General features: G+C 37.7%; 2 protein-coding genes and 1 non-coding gene across 5 annotated transcripts in view; all 3 read right to left on the minus strand.

Annotated features, from left to right (window-relative positions):
• Trpc1 (transient receptor potential cation channel subfamily C member 1) overlaps nucleotides 1-14,212 on the minus strand; it is a 97,822-nt gene extending 83,610 nt beyond the window's left edge. For 2 of the 3 annotated variants that reach the window (XM_004629214.1, XM_004629213.1), the window contains exons 1-2: nucleotides 13,518-14,212; nucleotides 1,670-1,824 (exon numbers count right to left, since the gene is read on the minus strand). In XM_004629214.1, the coding sequence (XP_004629271.1) occupies nucleotides 1,670-1,824; nucleotides 13,518-13,740 (378 nt within the window). In that variant the 5' untranslated portion in view covers nucleotides 13,741-14,212. The remainder of the gene's footprint in view (nucleotides 1-1,669; nucleotides 1,825-13,517) is intronic. The other variant, XM_004629216.3, reaches the window with a different exon arrangement.
• Nucleotides 14,213-18,956: 4,744 nt separating this feature from the next.
• Pls1 (plastin 1) overlaps nucleotides 18,957-26,345 on the minus strand; it is a 121,942-nt gene continuing 114,553 nt past the window's right edge. Inside the window, exons 15-16 of the mRNA XM_023713013.1 lie at nucleotides 20,215-20,339; nucleotides 18,957-19,730 (exon numbers count right to left, since the gene is read on the minus strand). Coding sequence (XP_023568781.1) covers nucleotides 19,595-19,730; nucleotides 20,215-20,339 — 261 coding nt within the window. The 3' untranslated portion in view covers nucleotides 18,957-19,594. The remainder of the gene's footprint in view (nucleotides 19,731-20,214; nucleotides 20,340-26,345) is intronic.
• Nucleotides 24,346-24,449, minus strand: LOC111816225. Its single transcript, XR_002820673.1, has one exon. It is a non-coding gene; the product is annotated as a U6 spliceosomal RNA (small nuclear RNA).

Genomic DNA, 26,345 nt, shown 5'->3' on the forward strand with positions numbered 1-26,345 from the left:
AATATCTACATAGTTTGACACTAACGTTCAAATGCAAACAAGAACATGAAAAAAACATGAATGCTATAGAATTATTATACACATATAACTATACATATACATGTATATATATAAACAGTTATTATACCATAGTACCTCTTTTATCCAGAACCTCTTTTATCCAGAATCATCAGGGGCTGGATTTCTTTATAAACCTTTTTCTAAATAACTGAAGCTTATGCCTTTAAGTGCTTAACATTAAAATGTAAGCCATTTGATGAAAATCTACTTTCAGAGTACTAAGTATTATTCTAAACTAATAGGTACTGAATATAATTTAACATTTCTTTATGGATCTAGTCCATTGCTATAAATTTCATTACCATTCTAATTCATAGCTCCTTCAGAGATTATCAGATATGAAATGCTATTGACCTCATCACTAAATAGTCTCCAAAACATTGTCTCATTCTGCTGTGCTGCAGCTCAAATGCCCCTTCCACTGCCCTTCTAATTCAATCTGGACTAAGAAATTAAGTTTGTTAAAATGGAATCTAAAATGAGAAACAGCTGATTTGAAGTTGGGTTCCTGAAGTAGTTATACAACTAAACTTAATTTGGAAACTTCCTCACAGCTAACCTGGTTGCTTAGAGGTATGTTTCACTTAATGGTTCTCAGGTGTGTCCTGGATTGCTGAAGTTTTTGGTTTCAGCAACTTTTTTTTTAATTCTAAGAATATATGTGTGACATAGTACCATATGGTACATACAATAGAGATGTACACGGAACTACTTATTTTAGAAAGCCTGCTCTGAGTGCTTCCTGATATCACTCATAAACTATGCCCCATTAAGAAGTCAGGCGTGGTGACACACTCCTGTAAATCCAGTGCTTAGTGCTTAGGAGGCAGAAGCAGGAGGATCTCTGTGAGTTCAAGCACAGCCTAAGCTACATAGTGAGTTCAAGGCCAGTCTAAGCTGAGGATATAGCTCAGTGGCATAAGTGCCTGCTTGGCAAGAGCAAGGTCCTGAGTTCAATCCCTGGTACTGCAAAAAAAAAAAAAAAAACCTAGAATTCACTGCTAAGTTTCAACCAAAAATGGAGGGGAGAAATAGTATTACTATTAAATTTCCTTCAGAATCTTTAGGTTTAATTCCTTTGGAGATATATATATATATATATATATGTTTGCATTTCTATCTGAACTGCCAGACACAAGTTTATTCTTTCCAGTTAAAATAAAAATAATTCATCTTTAAGCCTGAGTATTAAATTTCAAATGAAAATTTAATAAATCTTATGAGAAAATCAAAGTCAAACAAAATTATTTGTGAGTCAGTAGCATTTTGTTTGCATGCCCATAAATAACATGAAAAAAAATTGTCTCCTTGACACTTTCAGAACACTTGTACTTCTTTTAGGTATATAATGTAAACAGTGACAATATAGGTAATAAAGTCATTACATATATCAGATATAGGAAAAGGTGACAAGAGGAAGAAGTAAATCAAAACCACACTAAAATGGCCTTTTGGTTTGTATTTTAAATTTGGTAGTGGTTCAAAAAAATAGAACACAAAGGAGAAAAAGAGAAAGGAACAGAATAAAAAGTAAACTGAAAGGAAAGATGAAAACACAGCACATCTAACATTTCTTAAAGCTACTAGATAAAATTTTCTAGCCTTGTACCTGACAACCGTAGTCCAAAAGAAGCTGAAGTATATCCAAGTTTTCGTTTTCAATAGTTATGGTAATGGCATTTCTCCCAAGCACATCTACGCAATTTATGTTCAAGTCACCTGAACTGTTTTCCTCCAAAATCTTTTTAACCATATAATAGTCACCTGAATAACAATATACAAACATAATTTAATATTCAAGACATATCAAAAATGACTATAAAGAAAAATTTAGCTTGTTGAATTAAAAATAAAAACTGCTAAACATATTTTTGTATATGGAAATGTACACAGAAAATACAAACATTTCCTGGATAAGAACTTGTATCTTGATAAAATAATATGTGCACTGGCAGCAAATATATGTAAAAAAAAGTAGAAAAATTTTATTATGCAATGTGAAATAAAAGTTAACAGTCTAAAGTTCCTAAGTAGATGATTATAAGGAGAAAAACTTAGAGAAGATACTTAAAACAACATAATAAAGAATGCTCCCAGATGCAGACTGGCACCTAGAAAGGTAAGAACCTTAAAAGGGTAAGTTTTATATCTCAAATACGTACACACATTTATTTTCATATCATAATGTTAAAATGAGATTATAAATAGAGGCTATTATAAAGAGTTTCTAAAGGAGAAAACATACTTTTGAAAAGCAGTGGAAATATGTATATGCTGGTGAGTATGTACAATAAGGGGGAAAGTTGCCTGGACATCTCCACACCTTTTCCCAACCATGCACATGTACACTACTTTCTCTCTCTCTCTCTCTCTCTCTCTCTCTCTCTCTCTCTCTCTCTCTCTCATCAGTGAGGTCCTTTAAAGTAAAGGACCAGGGTGACTCATCCACATGGCTGACACTGACAAAGGATCTACAATCTGAGGTACAGGATCTCAGGATAAATCCTGAGGGGATTTCACTGACCTTATCAGACCCAAAAGCTACAACTCTTGCTGCATAGGTCCTGCTTTACCTTGGTCTTAACCATCCAGCACAAAAGTATAAAAACGAAATATAAGCAGTAAAGCCATGCTGTTATGTTGAGCTGTAGGGGACTCAGGTCAACAATTTCTGACATTGCCAGTCAAATGGAAGACCCAATACTATTATGGGCTACTAGACTCTTTTAGAATATTTTGCTGAGTTTACACACCTATGATATTTAAATGATGGAACTTAACAAAAAAAGGGGATACAGATGAATGTCCATTTTGTATCTGTGTATTCAAAGTGGTTAGGATAGATATATAGTTACATTCTCTTAATAGAGGGATTTGTTCTAATGGTGTTTGTAAATAGGATATCATGTCTGCATCTTGCACAGCAATTAACCACTAGGAAGAATGTATGCAATGTGTTAATTATTGGAACTATCCTATCAATTTGGTTTGAAACTGTCTCATTGCTATTTCTCAATAAAATTATGGAAAAAATTTTTTTAAAAAAGTAAAGGACCAGGGAACATTTAGATCACAAAATCCAAAGGCAGACTGGAATGCTTGACTTGCGAGGAGTGCATACACTGTCTTCCGCCTGACAATCACAAAAGTTATCCCATGTGGGAAAATCAGAATAATTATTTTCAACAACAGCCCATTATACTGGCTGATGTGATGGTGCAGAAAGGGGAACTAATTAAAAGAAAAGTGAAAGAAAGTCAGGGAGGTGTTTGTTTTGTTTCGTTTTACTTTTTAAATGTAAAATGAATAAATCTAATAGTGACTTGAAATTAAAGCTGTTCCTTAGAATACTATGAATAAGAAACAGGGAAAGAAAAATCAATGAAAATCAGAAGAAAAATAAAGTAATGACTGCATAATACAGAAAGAAAAACTACTAAAACTGGATTAAAAGAATAAGAAATCTTCAATTTCATAGGGAGTATACCAATTCAAGAGCAAGTCACCTCTGTCCCCTCTGCAACTTGTTCCCATGTGTACTAATACCTCTCATGTAAGCCACATGTCTCTCCTGAGCAGTGAAACAGACTTAATTTCTATGCCCAATAATTTGACATAAAAGTAGCATAATAAAAATCAAAATACAAATTTATTATTTTTAATCTATAGCCTTACGGTCCCTACACATTCTGAAAGAAGTTAATCATTTTCCTGACACTGAATTTCCTTAATTCCAAAAAGAAAACTAGTCACAAAAAAGAAACACTTCCTCCACAGTACCACTAATTAATATTAAGACACTAGTACTCCATACAAAATTAGCAATTACTTCACAAAATGACACTCTTCACAAAATGATACCTGGACAGTACTAGTCAAACACACCAGTTAAAAATGTATCATGATTACCAGAAGTAAGATGTAAAGCCTTATTTGAGACTAATCTATTTCAGAACCTTGGTAGTGAAAGAATAGCATCCATAAAACTCACCTATACTTTTTTCTTTTTTAATGCACTGGGTAAAGGGTCTCACTACGCAGTTGGGACTCGCAGTGATCCTCCTGTTTTCAGTCTCCCCAGCGCTGGGATTACAGGCATGCGTGTCCACTGGCGGGGTCTGCATTGTGTGTGGTGCGGTGTCAACTCTGTGCCCTGTGCTTGCCTAAGCAGGCACCTACTCCACCTAGTTACCTTGCTGGCCCAATTATGGTATAACCTGGTGAAAGTTAATCTCACTTATCCTGCTTGGGACTCATTAGACTTTCTAAGTACTTCTATACTTCATTAATTTAGTAACATTTTCAGTCATTATCTCTCAAAACATTGCTTCAGTCCCAAAGTTCATATTTGCAAGTCATTTACAACAATGTGCTGTATTTTATTTTCATTTTTTTAAACATTTATTTATTTATTGTGTGTGGGGGGGGGGCCAGCTCAGCCCACCAGGGGGCGAGGCTGGCTGGCATGTGGTGCTGGGGGATTGAACCATGGTCCCTGTGCTTTGCCAAGCTTGTTCCAAGTAGGTGCTTTAGACCACTAAGCCATCTCACCAGCCCCAATGTGCTGTATTTTAAAAGACTAGTCTAAACTTTCAGGATAAGCATATATATAGTTAAGAAACTTAGAAAGAAGCTAGTTATAAAGATAAAGTTACAATTCAAAATGCTGGTATATGCCAGACAGATATACTTTATATTTTCATTTCATACTGAAGCTGCTTTCCAGAGTTGCATATATCGTTTGTCTTTGCCCCTTATACAACACATAACCCAGGTGTGGTGGTACATGCCTATAAATCCAGCCCTGAGAGAATAAATGTTGGTTGAAGGCCAGCCTGGACTACACAGCAAGTCTGCATTTTGAAAAGCAAAACAAAACAAAACATATATATGTAGAGAGGAAACACAACACAATCTGTTTACTCTTTTGGCTACATGGGTGGTTTCTTCAGTGAATGAAAAAGAAACCTTCAATTTCACTGGGAGTATACCAATTCAAGAGCAAGTCACCTCTGTCCCCTCTGCAACACACTCCCTATACTCACCTATTTGTTTCCATAGATATCTCTCATCTAAGCCACTTGTCTCTCCTGAGCAGCAAAACAGACTTAATTTGTATGCCAACTAAAATACGTTCTCTTCTTGACCAAACTCTTCAGTCTCTTCCGGCTTCTCTTCATTAGGTCTCACTGTTAGCCTATACACACGAACAAAACATAGTTCCCAACAGCTCAAGGACACCTAACTAAGATGATCTTATAAACCTGCCTGAGAAAACTCATGGCTACCAAGACTTTACTATTTGAGCCAACCCTTAAAGACAGGGGCTCTGTTTTCCAGCCTCTGTGGAAAGGCAGGATCCTAACTTACATTAAGTGCCAGGTAGCAAACCCTGATTGATTTAACATAAACCAACTACCCACTTCCCAGTTTCTGAATTTTTTCACTTCCCTGGCTCTACTGAGTCACATTTACCCCTTTCTCTCTTCCTTCATGCTTCCTTTAAAAGGTCCAGTCACCTCTGTACAAGCTGAACTTGAATTCAGTTTACATGGGCTCTCTTCCCTATTGCAATTTTATATTAATTCATAGTATGTTACACTCTAAAACAAGAATCAAAAAGTTTATTCTGGGGACAGGCAAGATAGCTCAGTGGACTAAAGCACCTGCTTAGGCATGCTTAGGCAAGTGCATAGACAGTGGTTTGATCCCTGGCACCACTGGTCACACCAGACCCACCCCCAGGGTGGGCTGAACCCTCCAGAGTATGGTCCAGGCAAGGTGGCACACACTTCAAGCACATGCTTGTAATCCCAGTGCTGGGGAGGCTGAAAGTAGAAGGATTACTATGAGTCCGAGTTGCACAATGAGATCCTGCAACAACCAAATACATTTAAAACAAACAAAAAAAACCCAAGTTTACTCTGAAAACAGGCCAGATAGTAAATATACTAGGCTATGGGCTATGGCACCTCAGTCACAACTACTCAACTTGATCCTTTTAGCCTATAAGCACCTACATAGAGTCTGTATGTAAATAAATATGGGGGCATTTCAATAAACTCTTGCTTGGGCTGGCCAAATAGCTCAGCGGATTAAGGCACATGCAAGCAGGCACAGGGGCTGGGCGTTCAATCCCCAGGCCTTCCATGCTGGCTCCACCCCCAGGAAATGCTGAGAAGGCAACTGAGACTGGGTGTGGTGGCATGTACCTGTAATCCCAGCTCTTGGGAGGCTGTAAACAGGAAAATCACTATGAGTCTGATCTAGTAATGAGACCCTGAATACCTTGCAGACCCTTCCCTAAAATACAGAAAATAAACAAAATTAAATCTTTCTTATTTGACACTGAAGCTTTTTTTTTTAATTTTTTATTTATTTATTTATGTGTGTGTGTGTGTGTGTGTGTGTGTGTGTGTGGCCAGCTCAGCCCACCAGGGGGCAGGGCTGGCTGGCATGTGGTGCTGGGGGATTGAACCGCAGTCCCTGTGCTTTGCTAAGCTTATTCTAAGTAGGTGCTTTAGACCACTGAGCCATCTCACCAGCCCCTGAAGCTTTAATTTCTTAGAATTTTAATGTTATATTATTCTTTTAGCCAGTTTTAACCATTTTAAATTAAAAAAAAAAAAGTCTTGACACAGAGGACTTACAAACTATGGGCCATAGTTTATTTATCCTTGTTCTAGGTCTACCTCTTTAATTTATTCCCCATCTTTCCCTCAGAGTGCCTTTGTAAATCCAAAGTGTATCAAGTTTACATGATTTTCTATCACATTAAAAAGCTAGTATTTTTCCCTTGAGGCCTCCAAAGCCCTATCTGAACTGACCCTTGCTACCACTCAGAATTGCCCTGTGCCACTCCTGTGCTCACACACTATGTCTTTCAAACTGCAGGCCAAACAACCCATCAGCAGTCAGGAAATCAACCAGTAAGAGCCAAACTGCAATTTGAAAACTGAAAGTGTATAAAATGCCAGAGTAATTCAATTATTTAGCAAGAAATATTCCACCTGTGATAAACCCTTAAGACATGCAATGGAGAGCCAGGCATGGTGGTGCACAACTGTGATCCCAACACTCAGGAGCCTAAGGCAGGAAGATCACTGTGAGTTCAAGGCTAGTCTGAACTACAGTGAGACTCTACCTCAAAAACAAAAAAGGGCCAGCAAAATAGCTCAGCGGTCTGAAGCCCCTGCATAGGCAAGCTTAGGAAGCTACGGGGGACCGGTTCGATCCTAGTACTACAGGCCAAGCCAGCTCTACCTTCAGGACAGGCTGAGCCAGCCAAAATAAAAACAAAAACACAGCCAGTTCTTTTGAAAGTAATTATTAGAGCCAGGAAGATAACTCAGTGGAATAAGTGCTTGCCTGGCAAGTGCAAGGTCCTGAGTTCAATCCCTGGTACTGCTAAAAAAAAAAAAGAAAAGAATGTTAAAAAAAAAAAAGAACCAAAAAACAAAACAAAAAAACTTCCCTAAAACAAGAAATACAATTAAGAAATGTTACGGTATTAAGAATATGTGATTCTTAATCTTTCCTCACTGGTATCTCATTTGAATTTCTGGCTTATTATGGTGAATTTCAGCACTGAAAAAATGGGAACACTGATGTTGATCAATGTTACTTTCATGCTAACAAAAATTAGTTATGAAGTGTTAGAGGAATTTGACATGTTATAAGTTGTACAAACTAAGTGTGGCAATTACATTAATCTAATTGGAATGTTTGCTGTCATAATTTTTTGCTGTCATACTTAAAACAGATTTTATTTAAAAAGAAAAACTTATACCCAAAGACATTCTAATGGATCTCACATTCATACAGTGCTGGAATTCTTTTAATCCTGATCACTCATTTTGGCTCTTAAAAGTCACTACTTAGCAATCTCTTAACTTCTGAACTTCTCATTATCTATTTTTAAAAATATTTATTTATTTCTTTATTTAGTTGTACTGGGGATCAAACTCAGGACCTTGCGCTTGCCAGGTAGGCACTTATGCCACTGAGCCCTTCATTACCTATTAAATTATTAATCCTAAATCTTAAACTTTTCAGAATGACTAAATGTGAGGCAGCCACAAATAAAATACAGTACTGGCTGCTAAAAGAGGGATTATTCTTAGGCTATAATACTACTTATAAAATCAAATGTTAATCTTCTAACATCCTTCAATCTTGTAATACACAAGGTACCATGATTTGGCTTGGGATCTTTTTTCTCTTAACTGACCAGAAAAAAAGATTGCTCTGTGCTAGAAACAGCCTAACTTCTAAATGACATATACCATATACCATTTAAACAGAACATTTGCTTCTTCCCTCAGACAGATCTACTGTACACAAATATACTTTTCTTACTGTTCCTCACTTATAGCATAAGAAAATATTTTCATTACAGAAAAAAAAAACGAACTGAAAGATAGGGATGCAGTCCTTAATTTATTAGTAAAGCATTTTTCAATGCCTTAATACAAGAACTTTATATTCTAATAACAAATAAAAGAACAGCATAATAAAAAAAAAACAAACACCACGCTTATAGGACTGCTATGAAGAAATGCCTGTATTATAGAACTGTGAGGCAGCTTAATGTTTTGTGTTAAGCAAGGCATAGTGGTGCACACTTGTAAGCCAGAGGCAGGAAAATCACTCAGTTCTATGCCAGTCTAAGCTACATAGTGAGTTAAAGGCCCACCTGAAACGTACACTGAGACCCTGTCTCAAAAAGAAAAAAGGATTTGTGCTATACATAAATTATCTACCAAGATTCTGGTGACTTAAAGAGTCCTTTTGTTTTGCTTTTGTATTAAAATAACTATGAACCACTTCCTATAGTAATATTTCTCAGTACATTCTAAAACTTCGGTGAATTGAAAAGCTTTCCTGTATGAAATACTTAAGCAGTACACTTAATAAGAACATGTGAAATGCTTGTAGAGTGATGCCTACCATACTCTCTTCATTTTGTCTTTTCTGAAAAATATTCTTCCCTTATGGTGCATACCTTTTTACATTAGGTGCCACATGTCAACATAAAACTCAGCAATAGCCAATACACTGCATTTCTTCTAATTTGCCCCAAACCTCTTTAATCATTCTCTTCAAAAACCTCTTTTCAAATAGCTATAACAAAAAATTCCCATCAAATATATAAAGTTAATAAAACAGTGGCTTATCCTTAGCCCAAAGGTACAAAAAGAACTCATCAAAAGATCGGTTCTTATACTGCAGCAATCATATCACAAAGATGACAGAAAACAAAACACACTGAGCACAAGCAGAATGGCGAAACTGTGCCTTCCATATGCTTCCTCTGCCCCCATGCTGAAATGTCAAGAGGGAACTGCTGATTCAATTACAAATTAAATTTCCCAAAAATACTCTCCATGAAGACTTGGCAGGCACAAAATCCTTTCATACCTCCTTTCTTGCACAGGAACTAATTATTAAGCGCCTGCCTGGCAATCACAACGGCCTGAGTTCAATCCCTGGTTCCAAAAAAAAAAACCAAACAAACAAACAAAAAAAAAACTAATTATTGATCATCAGCAAATTAAAGGGTTTATGTTCATGAACATATATTAAAAACTACTATCTATTCAATGGCTACTTTAAATATAGAAAATTAAAATGGATCGTACTTAGTTTAGGCACATAATAAGCATTATTTACCCATTACTTTTCTGTTTTGTTTTTGTTTTGTATGCAGTAACAGGGATCAAACTCGGGATCTTGTGCTTGCCACGTATGCACTTATTCCACTGAGCTATATCGCAGGCCCTATTTACCTACTATTCTGTCAGCAAGGAATAGATGCCACAGATTTCCACAAGTAAAGGGGGCTCACTACCACAAGTACTCTCAGTGGAGAAAATGGTATGCGTGGTCAGAATTGCTACTTAATATTTAATTACATATACCTATAGTTAGCTCCTATTTCAGTTAGCCTTGACCTCTGAATGAGGGGTCCATGTCTAAAAAGAGTAAGTGTATGTTGAGAATTTCATTTAGGGGGTCCAGAGTGAACTTTACATCTCTGGAACAGAAACTCAATTAACTTTTTCTAAATTTTATACAAACTTTATGCAATTTATAAAAAGTGTTATCTCTGAGATGATCCTGGCACATAGTGAAGATCAGTAATAGCCATTAATTAATTAATTAATTATATTTGGTACAGAATCTCACTAGGCAGCTCAGACTCACAGTGATCCTCTTGTTTCAGCCTCCCCAGTGCTGGGATTACAGGCATGCGCCACCACACCCCATCTTAAGTGGTCAGCTCAGCCCAAGGGGCCAGCGCCAAGTGGTGCCTGGGATCAAACTCTGGTCCCTGTGCTCACCTGAGCAGGCACTTAGTTCACTAAGCTATCTTGCTGGCCCAGTAATTGCTTTTCTTTCTTCTTTTTTTTTTTTTGCAGAACCGGGTATTGAACTCAGGCCCTTGGGCTTGACAAGAAAGCGCTTATTCTACTGAGCCATCACCCCAGTCCCAGTAATTGCCATTATTAAGTGACTACTACTTCAGTGTACAATTGCCTAGGTCTGTTGAGCTCCTTTACATAAAAGCCAGTTATTAAAAACTATACAATAGATTTCTAGTTTATTCTTTCATCTGCACACAGTTTCCAAGGGTCACCCACTCATTAAAAATAACCTCATCTCCACAATTTTTCTTTTAGAAAATCCTAGATTCCATATTATAAACATTTTACACATATAGCATAATATTGTTAAGGCTGATTTGTGTGGCACTCTTCAAATACCATGCTTGCCTTTTACCTTTACTGAATAAACTGAACATGAAGAATTCAAGACTTATAAAACAATCACACAAAGCAAGTTTAATTTCCAATTTGTAAATCCAAACGTGGATAGATACATCTTTTCTGACACAAATGATTTTCATTCATTCAACTATTACCAGATAGATACAAAATACAGAGAGAGAGAGAGAGGGGGCCCAGCCCTAGCTCACTTCTTTAAGTGGCTGCTTCCACAATGCTGGCAGCCTCAGTTTGCTGTAGTTCGATCCCCACAACATTCCAGCCATGCAAAAGTGCCCTGGAGCCATTCAAGGAGCAAAAAAAAAAAAAAAAGAGAGAGAGAGAGAGAGAGAAATCTAGCTCACTGACATACATTAAATGAAACTATAAAATGCAAGAACACTATTCCAGTAGTTGTTTTAATAAATGTTTGCTTTTTGGTCTGATGAAGATTCCAATATAGTGGGAGAAGTTTCTACTACTTTAGAAAAATTTTCACTTTTAGATCTGATTTAGGCAACACTAAAAAATGTTCAACAATATTAGTGCATACAAACATATAAGCAAAAAAACACTACTCTAACTCAAATTTATGTACCAAAAGCACGTGTGAGTCATGTACCACTTCTCCAAACTTAACCAAAGACTTTGTTTCAACATATCTGAAATACAAAAATTTTATCTCATGTTGAAAAGCTTCATATGCAGGGATAACACATATTTAGTTTCTATCTGACCTCCAAAAGCCAATCTGTCCAAGGATTTTGATGTTATAGCATGGGAAACTAACAATAATATCAAGAGCTGTTTTAAGGGGCCAGAGAGATGGCTCAGTACAATAAGCACTTCCCTGGCAAGCGCAAGGGCGTGAGTTCAATCCCGGGTTCCACAAAGAAAAAAGCTGCTTTAAATGTTACTATGAATTTAACTGTCATCAGTTAAAATTCTTATTTGAAATATGTCATGTAATAATCCTTAATATATACCATGGAAATACCATCCCTACTCCAGTCACATTTCATTATGTTATTTCTGTCCTCAAGTTTAACAAGAAGAGAAAATTCCTTTTCTGTTTGCTTTACAATATCCACAACATATGAACTAGGGTAAAAGTGACCATTTATTCCAATGTAAGACAATCTTTTCCCTTCCCCACTCAGAAACTTTGAGGGAGGAGAACTCAAGGTATTCCAGCAATATGAAATAATATTACATAACCCATAGACCATATGTTTATGTTTCTTTACATTTCCTAAACTATTCAAAGTTGTATCTATGATAGACTTTAACAAATGTTTTCTCATTACTTACTACTATTATATGAGAACATAAAAGTGGCTTAACAAGCATAGGCAAACTTTTTACGCATTAATGTACTTTCATAAAGTTGTATACATAAAATCCTATTTCAAAAGCAGTGAGAGGAGCCCAGGAAACAGCTCAGCAGTCTATGTGCCTGCCTGGAAAATGCAGGGACTCGGGTTTGATCAGTGGCACCACACGCTGCAAGGGCTCTCTGCCGCAGGCGTGCCCAGTAGGTCACTGAGACCAAGTGTGGTGGTGCACACCTGCAATCCCAGCACTGGAGAGGCTGAGACAGGAGGATCACTACAAGTTAGAGCTGCGTAGCTAAACCCTGTATCCAATACATAACTTAATAAAAGAAAAAAAAAAGCAGTAGAAAAGTTACTGTCCTTAAAACTCACACACACAACAAGCAAAAAATCGTGTATAGTGTCAGTTCCCGTTTGCATATACTGCATATTTTGGATGTCTATTTTAACAGACTTTTCTTAAGTGAGCATGGACACTGTACAGCAAGCTGCATAAATTGTGAAACAGAAAATTGACAGTACTTTTATTTCTGTAGGAAATAAAAGCAGTCTGAGGGCAATTTCCTATTTCTTTTATTATAAGCATCACTTGAAGGCCTGTTTATGGCGAAAAGTTTTAATACAGCCATAAAAATGGATTTACAGACTTTGTAGATTAAAAAGGGAAACACTAAATCTACCACCCATTTTTTCCTCCTGTAATAATCTTTCACTATCTTTCTCTCTTAAAGAAGGCTGTGGAGCAGTTCCTAATAAAAACAAGAAACAAAGATGCTCTCTAAGGTTAGAGTAAGTTTTGGGAAGTAAGGCAGAATTTTCCAGTTCTGTTCTGATTTCATGTTTCTCTACTAGGATACATTGACGCAAATATCTATCTCTATTTAACCATCACAGATCAAGGCTCTGGGCAACTAACGCCAAATAACATAAGATTCTTTTCAAAACACCAACAACCACCACAACAAAACAGGTCAAGTCAGAGCCCATGAAGAGGAGAAATCTTTAGGAAAGGTTATTGAAATTTAGACCACAAGGTCCGAAACCAGGCGCTCAGTTCCCAAAAAGAAGCGAGGGTAGGAGGTAACGAGATCATTCACGTGGTCAGCATCTGGGGTGGAGCTGAAACTCCAGGGTCCGGGTTCCCACCACCGCAGCCCCACACCTGACCCCCAGAAGGGAACCCACCGCCAGAGCGGCCCCCAGGGGTGGCGCGCGCACCAGCTCCGCGCGCAGGGCGGGGGCGGCGCTGCAGGACAGCTGCGCGGCGGGAGAGGACGCCCGAGTGAGCGCGGCTGGGAGAAGACCCGGGGGCACGCGCAGGGGCGTGGAGAGGCGGGGAAAGGGGCCTCATTCTCACCCTTGTCGCACGCCAGCAAGAAAAGCTTCTCATTCAGGGTGTTCTCCTCCTTCACCTCCCGCACATCCTTCAGCGCCATCACTTCGTTTGGCGACGAAGAGGAAGATGGGGAGGAAGGCAGGGAGGAGGAGGAGATGCCCGAGAGGTCAGTGCTCGGGTACAGGGCCGCCATCATCGCGGCCCACGAAGGGGGCAGGCCAGGAGACGGGGGCGGAGCCCCCATGGGCCCAGACCCCGACCCCAGCCCCGCCCCAGGGCTGGAAAAGGGGTGAGTCGTTCCCACAGCCGCCTCCGCGTGCGGCCCGTTGGCCCCGAAGGGGGTCGTCTCCCCTCCCAGCCAGTACTCGCTCTCCACTGAGAGCCCCAGATTGGTGGCAGCGCATGCGCGGCCCCGGGGCCAGCGCCCCCTCCCCAGCCGCCGGCGCCCGGGCCAAGCTGGTCCGCGCCCATCCGGGGACGACAGAGTGGAGCGCGCCAGGGCGGCAGCCGAGCGCGGGGCCGTGCCAGGAGCCGTAAAGGCCGCGCGGGAGGCGGCCCGCCCGGGGAGGAGGGCGAGGTCGGTAGGAGAGGAGCTCGGAGAGGCGCTTCTGAGCTCGGACTCCGGGGCTGTGAGAACTGCCGTCCCAGCTGCGCCCAGAGGAGATAGATGTTCGCGGCTCTCCCCTCACGTCATCGTTCTCTCCGCTGTAGCGACGACATGAGGCGGGGCGTGCGGCGCGCCGGGCTCGGTGGGCGGGGCTTCTGGCGGGGCGGGCCCGAGGGACGCCACGCCCCCAGCACTAGGGAGTTCGTCGCTACTGCGAGGCTTCTAGCAGCGAGGGACGTTGAGACTTCCAACCCGGGCGGTGTCCACACCCAGGTTGCAGGCTTGAAGTAATTTCACTGCCGTCTGGTGCTGCACGTTTAACAAATATACAGTGGTATGGTAATTGAGCTGATGATGATTTAATGTTTCGTGGAAACTCCTTGTGGAATTGTACTTCATTCTGGGGCACTGTGTCCACAGCAGAGGAGAGCCCTGCAGCAACGCCAGATTTGTGGGTTTGTCTGTAAGTACAGGGGGCTGTTACCCTCATTTCCAAGGCTATTTTTTGTTAGCATTTGTTTTCAATCTGAAATTGACCCGATATTCCTGAAGTCATGTAATTTTCCTGATGTCACAGTTAAGTCCATGTAATTCACAGGTGCTGAAGGTGTATCCCGTGGATATGCATTTTTCCCCATAATTTTATTGAGAAACAAATAGCAATGACAGTTTCAAACCAAATTAGTAGGACAGTTTCAATAATTAACACATTGCATACATTCTTCCTAGTGGTTAATTGCTGTACAAGATGCAGACGTGATATCCTATTTACAAACACCATTAGAACAAATCACTCTATTCATTAAGAGAATGCAACTATATATCTATCCTAACCACTTTGAATACACAGATACAAAATGGACATTCATCTGTATGACCTTTTTTTGTTAAGTTCCATCATTTAAATATCATAGGTGTGTAAACTCAGCAAAATATTCTAAACAGTCCAGTATCCCCTAATAGTATTGGGTCTTCCTCTTGACTGGCAATGTCAGAAATTGTTGACCTGAGTCCCCTACAGCTCAACATAACAGCATGGCTTTACTTCTTATATTTCATTTTTATACTTTTGTGCTGGATGGTTAAGACCAAGGTAAAGCAGGACTTATGCAACAAGAGTTGTAGCTTTTGGGTCTGATAAGGCCAGTGAAATCCCCTCAGGATTTATCCTGAGATCTTGTACCTCAGCTTGTAGAACCTTTGTCAGTGTCAGCCATGTGGATGAGTCACGGCCATTGCTTGGCCAGTGTGCTCTCTGTGAAAGCCTGAGGGAATGTTTTCTCTCCATGTGACTCTCCTTAGGCACACTCTACATCATCGATCACTTTCCTCTTTGGCCCCATAATCTTGATCAGAAAATTTGGGACACTACTGAGTTATATGACGTTACAATACAAGTTCTCATGTGTCCTGAGTCTTAATTGACCTTAGAAGGCTAGGGCCAAAATGTTGGCTTTCCTTGCAGCCCTCCTTTTTCGCTAATTACGAGCTTATTGTTATTACCATACAACTTAGGCTGTTAAGCTTAACCTCAACTATCTGTCTGCAGGATATGCACATTTAAAGGTACTACTCCTCCTCCCCTTCCCTCCTTATTGCATCTGATTTTACAAGTTGGTTCGGTTATTTAGGCAACAAATGAGCGAAGCACAGCAAGTGCTCCTTCTTTGAATAATGTACTTTCAGTCAAACCTTTAAAGCAGATTTTATTGTCTTTCATCTTTTGGTTAGGAGGGAAAATGGAATTACATTTCCCAAATAATTCTTACCACAAATCGCCTATAGAAAATATCTGAATTGTGCCTTTAAAACTTTTAAAGATTTGCCTGGGTTGGTGGCACATGCCTGTAATCCCAGCATCTGGGATGCTGAGGCAGGAGAATCTCAGTAAATTCAAGGCCAGCCTGGGCTACATGATGAGTCTAGGCCAGGCTGAATGACATTGCAAGACTCTGTCTCAAAAAAAAAAAAAAAAAAAAAAAAAAAAAAAAAGGATTTCAGTTTTAAGGCAATGTATAATTTAAATCAGAATAATCCCACTCAGGGTGATTGATTTTTTTTTCCAACTCCTGTTCCTCTCATCAGTTTAACACCCCGATGTAAATTTTCATTATTCAAAGTCCTCCTTAAAGCTTTTTTTTTTCTTTTTTTTGTGGTACCAAGAATTGAACTCAGGACCCTGCACTTACCAGGCAAGCACTTATTCTACTGAACTATCTCCCTGGCTCTCCTTTAAGCTTTTTAAAAAGGCCTTAGCAGTTGAGAAGATTGCCTACACTTCCAAACATTTTGTTTTCTTGAAAATAGTTGATTTAAAAAAAAAAGAAAAGAAAATAGTTGATTTATTGAATCTCTATTTTCCAGGTGAGGTTTATTTTTTGGTTTTGGTGCCAAGGATTGGACCCAGGGCTTCCAGCTTGTTAAGCAAGCTTCTACACATGAGCTAAAGATCCAGCCCCTGAATGTGTTTTTCAGTCATCTCTAGACAAATGTCCCACTAGTTTGTGATGTTTACTACAGTTCCAAGTTTGTATATTTCATGGAATGTCAAAATTGGTCACTGTAAATTTGCAGCCAGTGAATATACAGGTACATATTGTTATATACTTATATGTTTATACACTTTGTAGTTCAGCAAAACATCTATAGTCAGCAGCAGAACAACTCTAACCCTGCGCATTGCTGGAGATTCAGATGGCTTAGACAGATATAAGATGAAAGATAGATAGATCTACATATTACACTATCCCTAGCAAGACAGAGACATTTTATAAAGACAGCAAGACATTGTTTCACCTTTTAAGCTATCACCTTTTTCAACTATCTGGGGCTTAGATGATTCTTTATCCAGAGGATTCTCATGGAGGCTGGATTAATTTCTAATAGTTGAGGCAATTCCAACCCACTTTAGGTAGATAAAGTGTCTACTAGGAGATGAATGCAGGAAACATTCCAAAGTATTTTTGAGTTGTATTTGCTTTAAGGTAAGTCAGTGCTGAAATTACACTCTAGTCTTCAAAAGTTTTGGGATCCTCTCAGATGCCAAATATCCTCTTGCCTCAATAGTGCACTCTTTATCTAGCAGAGATTAACAGGCTATGTCACTTTGCATATGTGACAAGAAAATCAATGATTGGGACCCCAGTGGTAGTATTATGAACCACAGTATGTAAGATTCAAAAGCAGCACATTAGTCAAAGAAACTCGCCCAAATCACAGATATAAAGAGAACAGCACTCACAACCCCAGTGAGAGAGGCAATAAAATACAGATTGAGGCCTAATCATACAAGTAAGATAGGCCCTCTTAACATCTTCAGACTCCTTTCCTTCAGGCCATAATTACCTATTTCTTGTATATCACGCCTCCAAGCCTCTTTCTGCATTGTTTGTAGGAACACTGATAGGCCATATAAAACATCCTTACAGAGACCTTCCATAACCACCCAAATGAATTTGAAATTCAACTGCCAAGTCAGTCTCACATTTTTCTGCTTTAGTTCTCCTATTGCAGTATCACTATCTACTAATGTAGTCAGTGGCTCACAGGAGACAATACATTGATGTTAGTGAAGTGGTTGATTCAGTCAGAGTATTTCAACACAATCTAAATTTGTAGTAACTGGGGGCTGGGGAGATGGCTCAGTAGAATAAGTGCTTGCCTGGCAAGCAAAAGGCCCTGAGTTCAATCCCTGGTACTGCAAAAAAATAAAATAAAAAATAAATGAATAAATTTGTAGTAACCACACAGTTGGTCTTTAATAAAATTCTTCATATATAAGGATGAAAATAACTGTTTCACTACCAAGTAAATGATCGAATATAAGTTGTTTTATTTTAGCAGTTCACTTAGAAATTCCTTTCATTTCTGAAAAGTAAGCTTAGACCAGATGAATTTTCAAAACTGTATTTTTCTTTGAATAAAATACTGACACATTTCTACATACAGAGCATTTTTTATTAAATATACTTTGTGACCTCCAGTGTCAAATTTCATGTAAATCAGCTTAGTAAATATAATGATGGGGGAAAAAAGAAGGAAGCATGATTTAAATAATATCAAAAGAACAAACCTTAATCATCATACAAGGAAACAATCATCAAAATATAAAAGGGAAAGAAAGCTCTTTTGTAAAGAATGTATTTCAAAACTCCACATGTTAATCATTTCACTTTAAAAAGTCTAAACCCATTCAGTACTCTCTTACTGTGGATATTTTAATCAGTGGTGTAAGGAGAACGTAGGCCATTCACACTGAGATCAAGGGACAGCGTTTTGTTGCACACAAGTATTGCTTACTGGCATTAACAATGTTAGATGGAAGAAGTGCCTTTCTAGATTCAGTCGTGAGCAGCAAAATTGGTCTACTAAAAATTCAGAAAAAAAAGACCACATGCTTTAGTAATTTGCAATAACACAGCATTAAACAAACATTGCCAGTTCACAGGAGACTATAAAAGAAAAATGTGAAATTATTTTATGTTGAATACTGGCTATATGTTACTTTCTACTGAAGATGTTTAGTGGGCATATTGTACATGGTATATATAGTTTTCGTAGACCTAAATTAGCAAGTGTAATTGAAAGCTAACAGGAAAATGTCACCATGATTTGGGACATTCTAGCCAATGTTTGGCTGCAAGTATTTCGAAGAAGTCAATTAAAAAATAACTATATGCACATTCGTAATGAATACTTGTGAAATCTTCATGTATTAGATGTCCACAAACTGAAAAGTATCATCACACATTGAGGCCAAAATAAATATGTAAAGTTTGGCTAACTGACCAATTAAACATTCGAGAAAACCTGGGTAATTCATGTGTAACACACACATAATATGTACAGACATGTACATATTATAAGTAAAGCTGTATTACCAAAGTAGAATATGTAAAGTACCAAAGCAATTGAAATTAAGTAAAAACTCACTACTTATATAAGACAGTAACTTTGCTGTCCATTCAAGAATTAGTTCTCATATATAAAAGTTTAATGTTAATGAACAATACTTGTCACTTTAAAATTTTAGACAATAGAGAAATTTACAGAAAGTTTTAAACCATTTTACACAGTTTGAGGAAGACAATAAAAGAGCAGACTGGATCAGACTTTGAAAACAATTCTGATAAAAATTAAACACACCAAAAAATAATCAAAACATTTTTATAGCAAAACTGTACTGATCATTTCTGAACAAGAAGAATGAATTAGTCTTTTTTTTAATAAGACTTTAGGGAACAAAAATAATTGCGAAATAGCATCTTGATAATGAACATACTCTATTTAATCAGCATTGATTGGTAAACTTAATTATGTTGCTCCCAAAGGTTGACAAATTCTAATATGAACAAGATATTAAATTCATTATGGAATATATAACTATTTTGAGCATACAAATATTCTCTGATTTTATATCCACTACATTTCAGAATTCTGTAAACTGAGACATTCATTGTGTTTCGTGTGGCAGAAGATCATTCTCATTTCATTATTTTATTCTGTTCAGCCCTTTACCCATTAAGCATGCAAACACTGTCATAACCATCTTTGGTTTTACTTCTACGAGATCATCAGGTAATGCATATATCCGGGCACCGATCTTCCGAGCAACTGAAATGGCATATCTTAAAAAGACAAGAAAAATATCTTGGTGTTTGTCAGCTACAATGTTTTTACTTAACACACTTTTACAAAAGAATCTTTTTTAAAATTAACTTTATAGAAAGATTTTTTTTTTTTAATTTTTTAGGAAAGGGTTTACAGGGTATTCAGGGTCTACTAGATGGGACTCGCAGTGATCCGCCTGTTTACAGCCTCCCAAGAGCTATAGAAAGATTAAGGTTATGAGTTTTTATTTTGCTTTGAGGAAAGTCTCACAGTTCATTATGTCTTGAGTTCATTATGTAGCCTAGGCTGGCCTCGAACTCCCAGGGCTCCTATTGTCTCAGCCTCGCAAGTGCTGGGACTGCAGGTGTGCACCATCAAGCCCAGTAGGGTTTGATTTTTAAATCATATTCCTCCCATAAATTGTAATTAAAAATGTGAAACTTAACCTTTAAGCAAAGAATTTAAAAGCCATTATGTTATAATGTAAACTACGGGGCTTACTTAGCATTGTTCAGTTTGTCTTCATCTGAAAGATTTTCTCTCTTAATCATTTCTTGACGAACTGCATTTGGTACAATGGCATCTATTAAATCTAGGACAGGTAAACTTGTGCTGATAGATTTATCCTAGAAATAAAGAATTAACATTCATAAACATTTTGCTTCACTTTTCATGTATGTCAGCTTCTGGTTACAGCTGTTTAACAGAAGATAATCTATCAATTTTCTTTAGACCTAATTTTAAGCTTTTCTGCAACCAACACATATAACAAACCACTTAAAAAATATTTTTCCTTTTATCTATACAAGTAATAGTGTAGTGAATTGTCACCATACCTGAATAAGGTTTGTTGACATAACCGACCTAAGTGTACTAACTATAGTATCTATTCTGTAAAAAATAACTTTTGAAAAGGAATAGGAAATAAATTATTTTACAAATCACAGTAATGTTTCTTAGACCATGAATTCCTAAGCCTTCACTTAATTTTTTTCAGAAAAAAAGGGGGTGGGGACTAACAGTTGCAAAGACATTGTTCTCATTTGTGTGTTTCAATGTAATACTTTTTTTAAATCCTAATGTTCTACCAAGAGAATTATAATCCCTCTTTAAAGATGAAGAACATGAAGTTTAGAAAGCTCTAACAACTTCTTTAACATAACCAATACGTATAGAACAACAATTTCAACCCACAACACTATTTTAATGCTCCATTATAAAATTACCTCCAAGGGAAAAAAAAAAAAAAGGACAACCAAATTCTAATGAATACAGCATTGTTGTTAGCCAAAATCCTGATCTGAATGAACTTTACTACTTACCAGTAACAAATTAGTCTCTCTTTCTTGGATTGAATAAGGTCACTATTGCTTGCCTAGCTGTATTCGCTCACTCCTTAGTGCGGTCTCCCCTCTAATAGAAACCATACATTTGCTGTGTCCCCATACCTCCCTCACATGGGCATGTACCCCAAAGAACACCAACCCGATCTGGAACTCCAGAGTGAAGCTGAGTCTAGGCTGTGCAGTCTCAAGGCAAGGTGATTAATTTATTCTTTTTATGTACAAAACATAGCACACAAATGTATATATATCTGCATAAAAATTTCATCAGGAAGCAGCAATTTAGAAAAAAGTGTCTCCTTACAGGGACAATAATGAAAAAAATTGGAAACAGTAGTCTTCGCTTAGTGAAGTAATACTATGCTATTATCACTGTGATTTTAATTTGAGATTAATTTAACTAGCCTCTGGGAAGCAATCACTCTGCCTGTATGCAAGTGAGGGGAAAGAACCTCTCTGTCAGCAGCTATCCTATAACCCACAAGGAAACAGCTTTCAAATAAGGTTGGCATGTTAGATGTTTGCAAAGCAGAGATAGGGGAAAAACTTGGAGTCTCAATGACATTCTTCAGTTATTGGTTCCACTGGTCCTGAAATCTACCCCACCTCTGGATTTCTCCTATTGTAGCTAGTACCCTTCTTTTTGGTCTAAACCACTTTAATTTGGGTTTCTGTTTCTTGAAGCCAAAAGCACTGTTTCCTAATCTCAGAAATAATGATGTGACAATATCCTTGGGAATATTAAGATAATATAGATTAAAGTAGTATAGTCCCTAGCCAAATGTGGATTCTAATAAACGTTTGACAAAATAATTTGCAGCTGTATGAAGATGAATAGGTTATGATTTGTGAGCCACTTAATTTTAGAAAGTTTTACGTTCTTAACAGGAATGTTTGTATTTATTCAAATTTGGAGGAGGTAGACATAGAAGATAAAAATAGGGCTCTCAGACCTACCCTGACGGATCATAATCTGGATCTGAATGTTGGTTCTTTTCTGTTTCTGAAAACTCCTCATACCTGTTTATCATTATATAGTCTGAGGACCATTTACTTACATGAAAATCACTTCAGGGTACTTATTACAAGGGCAAGTTTCAGGCTAGTGTGTGGCTCAGTGCCACAGCATTTGCCCAGCTTGTGCATTATATCCACAGCAGCAGCTTCGACACAAAAAGGACAAATTTAGCCCCCTCTCAAATTAGAAAGTCAGGCTGTCTGTGGATGAGGCTGGGAATGTACATTTTTAATAAACTTTCTAGATGGCTTTATATTTACACTTTCTAAAATTGAACTTAATGTCATTCTAAAACAAATTAAAATTTCTGTAGACTTACCTTTCATGTATTTCTAGTACAATGATTCAAAAAGATTACTTAATTGTGCTATATTCTAATTATTTGCATATTTGTGGGATTTTAAATATTTTTTACTTAGATGTAGGAAACAATTTTTTCTAACTATGTCCTTAGGATTCTCCTTGGGAAATCTTTTACTACTTGAATTTAAAATTTTAACCTTCCAAAAATTATATCAGGTCGCTTATCTTCTTGTTTCCAATAAAACAGGCTCACCTTCTAACTCCTCTAGTTTGTACATTACTAGTGAGATATTTTACCCTTATTTTGACATATAAATACATTCCCATCATTTTTCTTTTTCTTTTTTGGCAGAACCGGGTATTGAACTCAGGCCCTTACGCTTGCCAGGGAAGCACTTATTCTACTGAGCCATCTCCCCGGCCCCGCCATCATTTTTCCTTTAACTATATTAATCATAAATTATGTAAGCAAAAACAATTTCTAGAATCCTAAAGCACATAAGCCTAGCGCTTAGCTTGATTTTCAAGATAATGGATTCTGTCTTTCTCTTAATTTGATAAATATTACTATTAGAGCATTCCATGCCACTCTTCTTCCTATCATTCTTTTAAAAATAAAAATGGAAAAACAGTTGGCTTAGGGAACCAACAGGTTCCCTAAAAGGCTTAACAGGAACTCCTCCATCTATATACACTGCTCAGTATCTACTGGCAGTGCCAGTACTGTTATTGAGCCCTTCTTAAAATGCTTAATATTCGTTAAAACTTGTTTAGTCTGACAGTCCTATCAAAATATAACTAAATCTATTTTAGCTATGATAAAATTAAAGTATAGAGAAAATAATTGCCCAACATCACACAGGTATTAAATGCTGAACCAGACGTAAGTTTTATTCATCAACAGATGTAGCCATGAGGAGCCAGGGAGATGGCTCAGTGGAATAAGCACTTCCCTGGCAAGCACAAGGGCCTGAGTTCAATCCCCAGTTCCGCCAAAAAAAAAAAAAAAAAAAAAAACAGATGTAGCCAACTACTAGTGTAAACTGCTGTCGTTTTTCTAATGTGCACCTATATCCCCCTTAGCTGATCTTATATATGATATTGCTGATGCCTTATGATTATTTTTATTTGCTTCCTTCCCTCAACAGTGAGCTCTTTGAGGCCACACTTTAGCCACAGTACCTAGCAAGGCATCTGCCACAGGAAAAGCTTTGAATATTTCTGGATTGAATGAGCATTAGGTCACAGAGCTGAGTGAAGAGTCAAACCATAGCCACACAACTCCAAAGTCTGGCTTCTAATCTGTAGGTAGGCAGAGCTGGACATGAAAGCCAGCTGTTCTGCTTAAAAGTTATATGACAACAGGCAAGTTATTTTACTTCTCTAATGCTCACCTTTCTGAGATAATAAAAAGAAGTATATGTAAAGTCCTTAGTTCTGTAAAATATAGGACTCAAAAGATAATTCTGATCATTATTATTTGCTGAGATACTACCTGCCTATCTTCTTGGTGAGGGACAATTACTTTGCAACTAAAAAGGGTAATTTTTCTTTTCTGAAATGTCTAGTTATAGCACTCCCTTGATTATGTCTAATGTGTTCTAACTAGTACTACTTATTATAACCTTCAGACAAGGTCTTCTATGGCTGGGAACCCCCCCCCCCAATTTTTTTAATCATTCATTATCACATTTCTTTACTGAATGAACTATCTTTAAAAGATTTTTTTTTTAAATCAAGAATCTGCACTAAGCAGCACTTCCTGGGTGTTTCTGCTTCCTGTGTTTCAATTAGAACAGTGCTCTCAAGTCTGTTCCCTGTAAGTACTCCCCTTACTATCTGTGCCCATTTTTCCACATCCTCTTTTATTCAGCTGATCTACAAGTCTGTATTCTGTATTTCCAGTTCTAAAGTCTCCTTTCATTTAACTGCCATTTCCTAAATATTACCTTAATCTCAATATTTTTTTAAAATCTGGAACACTTCACTAATTTGTGTGTCATCCTTGTGCAGGGGCCATGCTAATCTCTGTATCATTCCCATTTGAGTCTATGTGCTGCCAAAGCAAGCACTCAATATGTTTAAGACCGAATTCATCCCCTTTTCTAGCACCTGCACTTAACATCTCCATTTCTGTTAGTGTTAGTATCTCGTTTTCCAAATTGATCAAGCCAAAACAAGAACTGTGTCTCTTCTCCTTCCCCCCGGCTCCTGTAAATCAAGAAGCCGAAGCCTCGCTGTCCGTGTACAAAAGCTCATAGATATCCATTCTTCACTTTCCAAGTGCCTACCTACCTTCGACCCCATCCAGACCCTTATCATGTTATATCTGTAGTACTACCTTCGATTCTTATGTACTCTTCTTGCATTTGTACCTATCCTGCCCATCATATATAAATTAGTATTCATAAAACAGCACCTTTACACTACTCCTTTTGCTCAACAGTCTTTATTCAGATTGAATCATTCTATAATCTTGACCCAGTCTGTATTTTGCACAGTATCTGTTAAAAACCATTTTCTGTAGCCAAACTATCTTTCCTAACCTTCTAAGACTTGCCTTTGTTCAGCAATGATCTTTTCTACCTTATTATCCTGTTTTTCTGACCAATTTAAATCCCTCCTCCATTTGATGTTCAAATCAGATTTTCCAACCACTCTACTTACCAGTGAGTGGGAAATTATCAGTTAGATTTCACCCATGATAATAACAATGGCATTATTTGAATCTTAAATTACAGGTAATATTGTTACTTTCTCAGATATACTAGTTTTGTCCTTCAAATAAATGATGGTTTGTTTGGGTTTTGTTTTATTTTGTTTTTGTATTTAGGACAGGGTCTTGGGGGCCTGGCCCTAGCTCAGTCCTTTAAATGGCTGCTTCCACAAAGCTGTCAGCCTCAGGTTCCTGGAGTTCGAACCTCACAACTCTCCCGCTGTATTTAGGACAGGGTCTTAAGGGTCTCACTGCATAGACTGGATTCATAGTGATCCTCCTGCTTACAGCCTCCCAAGTGCTGGGATTGCAGGGGCGTGCCACCACGCGCAGTCTCAATCACTCAGCATGCCCTCAGGCCTGGGGATTGAACTCCTGCATCTGCCTAAGCAGATGCTTTAATCCACTGAGCAATATGGCCGGCCCCTCAAAGTAATGATGAACAGTGAGGGCAAAATTAATTTATTATACTTTCATTTATTTACCTAGAAAAGTTACATAATAGTAAGAGCTCAGAAAATATTCACTGGTTCCTAAATGTTTTGTGTGGTATTTCACTATACTTTTATTTTAAATAAATTAATATGTAAATGCATAATTTTCATATAATAATTTTAAAGAGTAACTGGCAATTAAAGAATTTTAGAATACACCCCTGTTCCAGTTTTACTTTCTTAATTATGTTACCTATCTAGAACAAATAAAACAAATCATGGACTTGGTAATTTTCTAAATAAGCAACAACAAAAATTCAGTTCTATTCCTTTCATGATAGAAAAGGGGGGTGGGAATACTAGAACTAGGACTTAGGCAACATCTGCCAATATCTAGCTATCCTGTTAAAACCATTTTGGGCCTGAGTTGTTTTTTTCTTTTCTTTTTTTTTTTTTTTTTTTTGCGGAACCAGGGATTGAACTCAGGCCCTTATGCTTACCAGGCAAGCGCTTATTCTACTGAGCCATCTCCCTGGCCCAGGCCTGAGTTTTAAAGATAAAATGATTTATCAATTTCTGACCTTTCTTCCACTCTACAGTGTTTTTTTTATTTTATTTATTTATTTATTTTTTTGTGGAACTGGGGATTGAACTCAGTGCCTTGTGCTTGCCAGGCAAGCACTTATTCTACTACGCTATCTCCCCAGTCCTCTACAGTGGTATTAAGCACATTCAGCAAATGTAAAGAAAGGAATATAGATGGGTAAATATTTCATAGTGTAGCTTCATGTTTCATCTCCACATTTTTTTTTTTTTTT

This window comes from Octodon degus, unplaced genomic scaffold (assembly GCF_000260255.1).
Source record: "Octodon degus isolate 3935 unplaced genomic scaffold, OctDeg1.0 scaffold00028, whole genome shotgun sequence".
Classification (NCBI taxonomy): domain Eukaryota; kingdom Metazoa; phylum Chordata; class Mammalia; order Rodentia; family Octodontidae; genus Octodon; species Octodon degus.